At 43.1% G+C, this 9,634-nt stretch overlaps 1 protein-coding gene across 1 annotated transcript; it reads left to right on the top strand.

The window, feature by feature from the left end:
- The first annotated feature begins 2,220 nt into the window (after positions 1-2,220).
- RHEBL1 (Ras homolog enriched in brain like 1) lies at positions 2,221-9,342 on the top strand. The gene is made up of 8 exons (XM_018561876.1): positions 2,221-2,272; positions 4,398-4,469; positions 4,554-4,621; positions 4,702-4,784; positions 5,555-5,611; positions 5,845-5,892; positions 6,021-6,105; positions 9,253-9,342. Exons 1-8 carry the CDS (start codon positions 2,221-2,223, stop codon positions 9,340-9,342), a joined length of 555 nt encoding a protein of 184 aa, XP_018417378.1.
- The last annotated feature ends 292 nt before the right edge of the window (positions 9,343-9,634 follow it).

Genomic DNA, 9,634 nt, shown 5'->3' with positions numbered 1-9,634 from the left:
AGATGTCGGGTTGTATTTCAGAAGGCAGACTCTAGGAGTTGTGCATATTCACGGGGCTGAGTAAGATTGTGTCAGTGCATTGAGGAAGTACATTATATTGGCCTCTTCAATAAGTAAGTTTACAAACTTCTAGATCAATATGGTTATTAGTAGTAGGATAGAACCAGTGTATGGCCGGTGGCCGCTGTCAGAATACAAAGGAAACAGCGGGGGATTCATCCATTAATGCTTGTAAGCGTTGTTGGAGAATCTGTTCTATTTATTTTGTTCAGCATTTGGGTTGATGGAAAAAATAGAACAGCTTAATTCTATTCTGCTACATTTCAGCTACATATGTGATCCAGGTACCCCTGCCACAAGATCTTCCACCACCACTGGGCAAGAAGCCCATTAACTATTAGAAAAATCAAGCAAATGTTCTGAAAACATTTGTTCTATTAAACAAATGTTCTTCTGGCATACGGGCAGCTTAACAGAGCTGAAGGTGTCTGCCATTGTATTGATATGAGCTATTCAATTACATTAAAGTTATTGTTTTTCTTATCAACTGTTTTACAGGAAAAGACGACAAAACATCCAATTGGATTATTTGCAGGAAGTCTTCAGTTAGAAAATTCTTTTTAGATATGTTTGAAATGAGCTTCTAGCATATGCTTCTACCATAAGTATGAAGGCTTTGCCATTATTTTAAATTGGTTGTCCAGGAGTTCCATAAACACCTTGAACCCATCCCAAAACAGGAAGCTGCTGGCTGCCCCTCACACCAAACTGCCTCTTTCCTGGAATGTGGTCTTAGCAGGTTTTCTTCCTATGTGCAAATTCTTGTCTTAGAAAGGGTCATTTTATCACAGACCAGAAATCAAACCCCAACACAGTTCTCCAGAGACATACAGGGAGGCCAAATGTTTATTATGTTAAATACACAAATACAAAGGGTGTCAGATAATGCCTTGAAACATTGTGCACCTAGTATTGCTTAACCATAAGGCTTACTTATTTATTACTTAGGTATAGGCATGGGCGCAGCAGGGTTTAAAAATCACCTGAGCTTGAAGCGGTAGAAAACTCACTTTTGGAACTTTTCACTCTTCAAAAGCTTTGAATACATGTTATTGTCTGATTTTATTATGCTCAACCATTGCCTTCCCTTCCCTGTGATATGGATGTTGTTGTTTGCGGTGGTGCATGAGTATTAGTCAGCTCATTCCTGGCAACCTGGATGTGCCATGATGTGAACAGCGCTGGGATCGGATGATATCATCAACTATCTCCAGCATCCCTATATTGAGGCAGCTGCTTCAGATGGCATTCATTGGGTTACACCTGCCACCCTGTTTGGCCAGAGCTTACAAGGTTGCAACCAAGTGCAAACTGTAACGCTCTGCCTAGCATAACCCCAGCTCACTAATTGCCAGGAGCTGGCGGGGCAGGATGCTAAACCCAAAGGTAGTACTAGCACCCCCAACATGCACCCCCATCAAGGCCCCCTACCCCATAACGTGCACCACAAGCAACCCCACCGTCTCAGACGGTGAATAGTGTAGGGGTAGGCACACTTCTGATCTCCAGAAAAGGAGCTCACTTTCTGGAGCTGTTTCCTTCCATTTACTTCAGTCAAAGCATGCATGTGGAGGGAAGAGTAAGGGATAGAAGTGACCATAGCCGGTGTTGTTTTTCATGTACCTATCCCCCTATGAGAACAGAATTTACAAACAATAAATGTAAGAATAGTAACCCTTAAGACTTTTATTCCTGCCTGCGCTCCCACCATAGCACTGACAACAAGCACAGCCATGCAGCCTTCTCGTGCACAGACACATGGCTTTGTTGCCATCCGTCCTCCTTCCACGACCGCCCAATCCCAAAGCAGAACGACCAATCACGACGCGGAGTGACCAATCACAGCGTTCGGTGTGATAACTCTTTCTCCCAAAACCCAAACAATGCACGCACTGACCGCTGCCTTTCATCCTGCCGCAGATTGGCTACCTGAAGCCCCTCCGGCCAATGGGCATGGGCCGTGACTTTTAAGTAAGCCGTCATTGGCCTTGCCGTGCCGATGGGCGGTCGGCTTTGCTACGCCTTGGCTATTTGACCCGAAAACCGCGGTCCTGAGCACGATTATAAACTAGTGAGGGGTCGTACAGAGTACCTGGTCGAGGAAATTATCCTTGCTCTGTATTTCTGCTCTCGTAGTGTTGCTTGTTCGCCGCTTTTACCATGCCCCCAGTAAAGCACCGCAAAGTTGTGATGCTCGGATACCCATCAGTCGGTAAGTAGCTGGGAAATTGCTGGGCGCTGTTGTGTGCTTTGGTATGTGATCGGTATCGCTGGCTGGGTTGCCCCTGTATGTCTGGGGTTCGGGCTCTGGTCTCAGCCAGGACTGTGTGAGCTGTGTCTTTTAGCACGTTACCCCGAAACTAGGCTGATCGGCACCCCCACAACTGGTACTGTCCGACATAGCAGAACCGCGACGGTGGACTTATAGACGGAATATGTTGGCGCTACGTTAAAGTTCCGCACATGAGTTTATTAAATTGACTTATTAATGAAGCTGCGTGTGGCAGATCGCTTTTATCACGGTGTTTCCATGGTGATTGCACGGTGTGTGCTGTGGGGGCAGGGAGGTGATGAGTGCTGGGGGGCGTCAGCAGTGTTTCCTGTGAGATAAGTGATCGGATTGTGAGGAGGGGGACACGGCTCATCCCCTGTGGGGGAGGGCTACCGCCCTGTGTGTGGTGGCTACTATGTGCTTGGAGGGGGATGGGTTGGGGGCTGGATGTGAATAGGACGAAGTGTCCTACCCCCTCTCCCCTTAAGAGTCGCATACAGTCCTTCTGCCTCATGAATCTGAGAGTTCCCATAGCAACCAGGCCTTGCACTCATGGAAACCAAATTCTTATGGAGTGCAGTAACCCATAGCTACCTTGTTCAAGAAAGTTCTCAATCAGCGCTATGACCCACAGCAACCAATCCTGCTTTCTTTTTCACTCAGACAATGAAACACTCAGCCATGTTTGAGTGATGTGGCCCATAGCAACAATATTTAATAGCCTTTTTAATCTATGCATTTTATTGAACTGAGGTCTTGTGATGAGTGCTGTAGCCTATAGCAACATTAATGTCTTAGGACTATGTGGGGGCATCTATAGTTCCTATTTCTGAGTGCAGTAACCCTTTGAAACCTTATTTAATCTGTAAAACAAGTCAAGGCAACTTAATAAGTCAGCAAGTCCAGTTGCCTTGACATATTTTTTTTACAGATATACCCTGACCTGGATGAATGAGAACCTTCACAGGCTTATTTAATAGGGTTCTTATGATTGCATTCTGTAACCCATAGCAACCTTATGTACTAGCGTTCTTATGGTGGCATTCGCTAACCCATAGTAACCTTATTCACTAGCGTTCTTATGGTGGCATTCGCTAACCCATAGTAACCTTATTCACTAGCGTTCTTATGGTGGCATTCTGTAACCCATAGCAACCTTATGCACTAGCGTTCTTATGGTGGCATTCTGTAACCCATAGCAACCTTATTCACGAGTTCTTATGGTGTCATTCTGTATCCTATAGCCACCAGCGTATTTTCTTTCAGGCCCAATGAAACAATGGACATTAATCAATAGAATTGGTGTGGTAACCCTCATCATTGTACCCTTCAGAAGTCAGACTAGTACAGGGAGGACTCTGGTTGCTATAGGTAACTGCACTTTGTTTTTTCTTGGGGTGAAGCAGTCCTATGTAATGGGCTCCATTGTTGATATATAAGCGCAGTGTGTGTATTTGGCAGAGCTCCTGTCTCCGGTTATCTGGTGTATGGGGTTCACATTTATCCGGCCAGTGTATAGATGGAAGTATTTGGTCACATTGAACAGAACACAGCCAGCAGAATGGACATTACTGGCTAGGGGTTCTCTTGGTTTAATGCTGGTAGTTGGGCTCACCATAGACCAGGGGCAGGCAAACCTCAGCACTCCACCGGTAGAACTACAAATCCCATGGGGCATTGCAGGTTTCTCACGGGCATGACCCCCAGAAGCATGCTGCGATTTGTAGTTCCACTACAACTGGAGGTCTGGAGTTGCCCACTCCTGCCATAGACAGTGGTGAGATATCTGGATATTATTGAACAATCTGCACACTCCAATCTTTTATGATGTGTCACATGAAATAAGTTCTGTTCCCCTTTATGTAGAAAAGGGGGACGGTGTAAATATTTTCCAGCATGCTGAGAGGTCTCTGTATGGGAAGCACTTCCTGTCTGTGGTCGTATGTCTTGCAGCCTTGGCTGTTCTCCTGGGAGTGAGCTGCGCCATGGCGTACGGTCTGCTATGCAGTGCTGTATTGTTATGACTTCTCCTCTGACGTCTCTGTAACGGTTTTTTTATTCACAGGTAAATCTTCGCTGGCTCTGCAGTTCATCAAAGGAGATTTCCCCACAGACTACGAGCCCACCATTGAGAACAGTACGTTTCGGAGCCTTTGCCTTTTATTGAAGCGCTGCATGTAATTGTCTGATTCCTTACATTTCAATCTCCTTTGTCCCTCAGCTTGGAGCAAGACCTTTGTACTGGGGACGGATGAGTTTGAACTGGACGTGGTGGACACAGCAGGACAGGTAAGTCATTGTTGGTCTCTAGGTGTTGTGTGATGACTTGCTTTGTGGCTGTCACTAACGGTCTCGTTCTTTTTATGCAGGATGAGTACTCCTTGCTCCCCCAGTCATTTATTTTCGGCATACATGGCTACATTGTAGTGTATTCTGTGGCTTGCTCAAGAAGGTAAGAGAACTTTCCCTTGGGAAAAGACTGGGAATTGCTGGAAGGTTATGTAGTGCTCTGGCTCCCCCTACTGATTCTTTTGAGGTACTACAGCCAATCGTATTTCTGCTTTGGCAGTCAATTGTGAGAAAACCCCACTATGTTTTGTGTATCAAGTCACACCGCATAACAAACATTTTTAAAAACATTTACCTTTTTTAATATGTTTTGTTGCTGCAGTCAACCACCAGGCTGATTCCAGTTTTTTTTTTTTTCTCAGTACCTCCACAGTAATCTGTCCTCATAGAAACACTTGGGACTGAAATTTTGAGGATTAGTAGTGTTGATACTAATTTTAATATTGGAGATATAGATAGACAGATTATATCGGCAACAGTTTGCACAACTTTCCAAAAATTGTCAACCTACAATGGGGAAGCACCTCACATTTCAATGTGCGGTTTCGGATTTGAAGGCTTGTTGCCTCCGAATCCAAAACAACATAATGTGTTTCCCTTGACGAAACGAATAAAAACCTTTTCGCTTTCATTTGTTTCGTCCGAAAACTATTTTTTTTTTACTGTGCACATGTCTAGAAATTAATTTCTGTGGCAAAGGTCTCATCACTAGTGATTTGACTTGTTGTGCCTGAGTCAATACACCCCCTGGTATACTGAAAAGTGGAAATGCATTGTTAATTGAGATTGAACTGTTTTTTGTTTGTTTTTTAATTAATCTTTTCTTCCCTTAGGTGGGAACAACTAAACTAATGTATTTAAATATTTTTCCAGCTTCCAGATCGCAACTGGATTGCACAGAGTGCTTGTGGATAGAAGAGGGAAATGCCTGTAAGTTGTCTCATGTGTGAAAACTGCTTGTCTTGTGAACGGGGTCTAAGGATTCATGGATGCCACAGATTGCTTGGGTTGCCCTCCAAATTACTTTTTAGCCCTTTTTATGGAACTGATGTTCTCAGAATTCTTAACTTCATTTTTCCATACATTATTTTTCTGCATTGACATATAAAAACGTGGTTTAATATTTTAATATGAGCCTAACCTTTGCTATTCTTCTCTTATAGCATGCCTATTGTCCTTGTGGGGAATAAGAATGATCTCCCGTCCCAATGGTAAAAATGTGTGTGTGTGTGTGTGTATATGTGTGTATATGTTTCATTTTGACTTTTTTTTATTTATTTTAGCATTTGTCCATGAAATTAAGATTTTTTTTTAATTTTTTTTCCTCCCCCCTCTTTAGTCGTGAAGTGAAACAAGAAGAGGGCAAGAAACTGGCTGATTCCTGGGGAGCAGCATTCATGGAAGTTTCTGCTAAAGACCCAGAGGTAAACAAATATTTCTGAACTGTACAGTAATGTACTGCCTTTATGTAGGAACTCGTAGAATTTTTGCATTACCCTAGGCAGTCTCTCCTGCCAGTATACAGTTTAACCCCTTCATGACTGAGGCCCTTTTTTCATTTTTTGCACCCATGTTATAGGCCACATTTTAGGCCTGAAAATGACGTAAAACTCCCCAACATTATATATTTTCTGAATGCCAAGACCCTATAGAATAAAATGGTGGTAGTTAATTTTTATGTTGCGCAATATTAGCGCAACTCCTTATTAAACCCCACAATTTCGTGACAAATTTAATTAAATGCCCCAAAACACAACAAATTACCAATTTTTTTTAATGAAATATAAAAGATGAGGTTAAAACGATACCCAACATGCCCAGTTTACAGATTGCGTGCGACCGTGAAACGGCGAAAAACTGCAGTACCCCAAAAAGTCAATAAAAGATGCTTTAAAAGCCCCAACAGGTCATCAATTTAGAGATACCCCAAAATACTGGCCCTAGAATTATTGCTCTCACTCCGGAGTGCGCGGCGATACCCAACATGTGTAGCGCGTTCGTCGTTTTCATGCGTAGGCGCACCCGACGCATGTTTACGTGGCGACACGCGGGGGCGGGGGACTTTTACATTTTTGTTTTTTATTAGATTGATTTTATTTCATTTTAATTTTAAAAACTGGTTTTTTGTTTTTGTGTTTTTTTTTACTTTGCTTTGACTGCTATCACATGGGGCGGCTTACAAGCTCCCCCATGTAATAGCAGATGGTGGTGACAGGTCCTCTTTAACCAGTTGACATCCGCGGTGTTAAACCCCCTTCCCATCCAGGCCATTTTTCAGTATTCAGCGCTGCGGTACTTTGACTGACATTTATTCCGTCATGCAGCGCTGTACTGAAATGAATTTTATACCCTTTTTTGGGGACAGATAGAGCTTTCTTTTGGTGGTATTTATTCACCACTGGGGGTTTTATTTTTTTACTATATTAAGGAAAAATTACCGAAATTTAAAAAAAAAAAAAGTTTCCCCTATATTAAATGATAAAACATTTATTATTACCCAATTTTTTGGTAAAATATAAAAGATGGGGTCACGTCGGGTAAAAAGACACTAAACATGTCAAGCCTTAAAATTGCGTGCGCGCGCGAAACCTCAAAAAACGATAATACCCAAAATTGGCCCTAGGCGACGCTTTAAAAGCTGTTACCGCTCATCAGTTTAGTGTTATCAGTGATTGATGGCCCTAAAATGATTGCTCTCACTGCGACGTTCGCGGCGATATGTAACATGTGTAGCGCAATTGTAATTTTTGCGCGCTGGGGCACCGGACGCGTATTTACGTTTATAGGCGCGTAAACGTGGGGGTGGGGGAGTTAAACATTTTGGGGGGGGTTTTTCCCCTTTTTTTATATGTGGCTTTTATTTTATTTTATTTTTTTATGTGTTACTTTTCTTTTTTTTTATTTATATTTTTTTTTTTGCACTTATTGTTATTGCTATTATATAGGGGGATAACAACCCCCTATATAATAGCAAAGGCACACTGACAGGTCCTCTTTATGGAGATATTAGGGGTCTCTAGGACCCCTAATATCACCTATGGACCCCAAAAGAAGCTGATAAAGCAGAGATCTGCTTTATCAGCTTCTTCTCTCTCCAGATGACTGACAGGTGAATGCGGAAGTGATGTAACACATATCACTTCTGCATTCACAGCCCGGATGGGGATCAGCAAGGAGCTGATCTCCCGTCCTCCTCCTCCTGACGCCCTCGGAGCCGGTCCCGGGATCCAAGATGGGGCAGCGGATCCCGGGAATCGGGGGGGAAACCGGAAGCGCCGACCGGGTGCTTTCGCTTCTGTTGTAAAGCCGACAGTCGGCTGTACAAGTTTAAACAGACTCCCGGCGGCAAAAGTCGCCGGGAGTCTGTTTAAACAGCCCCAATGTCGTCAGTCACGAAGGGGTTAACATGGCATTTTTTTAAATGTATTAAGTGTTTTATAAACCTGTACACCCACCCCCCTCAATTATCTTCCATGGTTTCCACATTTGTGTTAGGTTTAAATATGCCTGGCTCTGAAAAAAACCAAACAAAAGAATAATATATCGCAGCTTACCAGTCTTTGATTGGGTGTGCCCGCCTGTCCGATTTTTGACTTGGGATGCTCTTTTGGTGGTCTCGTGTTCTATATCTTGGATCAGGGGGAGGCAACATTGGCACTCCAGCTATTACTACATGTCCCATGAGGCATTGCAAGACTGGCACAGGCATGGCTCCAGCAGCATTGTGCTTTGTAGTTGCACCGCAGCTGCCGTACCAAGGTTGCCTAACCCTGCTATATGCACTAACAATCCATGCAGCCTCCTGACTCTGCATGAATCCTCGCAGCACTGAGTATTGGGACTTTTGGGGAAGAAAAAAAATCCAGCATATTTTGGGTATGGTAGTTTTCTGCGATTTCGCGGGTGCGCGCAATTTTAAAGCTTGACATGTTTGGTGTCTATTTACCCGACGTGACCCTGACTTTTATATTAGACCAAAAAAACTGGTTAATAATAAATGTTTCCTAAACATAATGTAAACTTTTTTTTTTTTCTGTAATTTTTCCTAATTATAATAAAAAATAAAAACCGCAGTGGTGATACCACCAAAATAAAGCTCTATCCGTCCGTAAAAAATGGTATAAAATTCATTTCAGTACAGCGTTGCATGACGGCATAAACGTCAGTCAAAGTATCGCAGCGCTGAACACTGAAAAATGGCCTGGACAGGAAGGGGGTCTAAACACCTGGTCTTGAAGTGGTTAATCACTTGTACTAGGCCTCATTTTCTGCTGGAGTCTGCAAGAGAAGTTTTAATCCAAATCACTAACAAGCCATATATTGTACTGCCACAATGCACACTATGTAAGTGGCAGGAAGGTCTTAGATTGTTCTCTCCCTGTCATGGAGCTGTGAGAAAATGCACTAGTTCTATTTTTGCTGTATGTTCTTTTTTCCTATATACAGATGAGGGAATCTATTAATCTTTAATGTTCTTTTTCTAATCTATACAATGTAAAAGAAAAGATTTGGTTCTGTTCGCATATGAGTCTTTTTATTTACTCATTTGAATTTTTTTTTTTCTGTTGCAGAAAAGCAAACAAATCTTTACTAAAATCATTGAGGAAATTGACCGTGTGGAGAGATCCTTCAGCGAGGAGAAAAAGTGTTCCTTCATGTAAAGTTTGCTGATCGCTGCAGCCTGTGGCTCAGGACACGGGTTACCAGCTGCTTCTGGAACTGTTGCCAAAGGATGGAACCATGCACCAATCAATGCAGTCCTCTGGATGAGGCCGAGCGATACATGATCAGCGTATCATTTGCCCGTCCAGTCCCCTCTCCCGTTTTGATAAGCTCGCTATGAACCGTGTTCTGCCTTATGCCATTTCTGGAGTCCTGTGCTGTGATCATATTCATCAGTTGCCGATATGAGGCTTCTCTGGACTTCATTTTGCACAAATAGGCAGCAGTGCT

The sequence above is a fragment of the Nanorana parkeri genome, unplaced genomic scaffold (assembly GCF_000935625.1).
Source record: "Nanorana parkeri isolate BGI_ZX_2015 unplaced genomic scaffold, ASM93562v1 scaffold549, whole genome shotgun sequence".
Classification (NCBI taxonomy): domain Eukaryota; kingdom Metazoa; phylum Chordata; class Amphibia; order Anura; family Dicroglossidae; genus Nanorana; species Nanorana parkeri.
This window is presented reverse-complemented; position numbering and strand designations above follow the sequence as displayed.

Excerpts from the sequence above, each read along its gene's own strand:
- RHEBL1 (XM_018561876.1), top strand. The coding sequence starts at position 2,221 with ATGCCCCCAGTAAAGCACCGCAAAGTTGTGATGCTCGGATACCCATCA. Across the intron at positions 4,470-4,553 it reads CGAGCCCACCATTGAGAACA|CTTGGAGCAAGACCTTTGTA; the intron begins GTACGTTTCGGA and ends TTTGTCCCTCAG. Across the intron at positions 5,893-6,020 it reads AATGATCTCCCGTCCCAATG|TCGTGAAGTGAAACAAGAAG; the intron begins GTAAAAATGTGT and ends CCCCCTCTTTAG.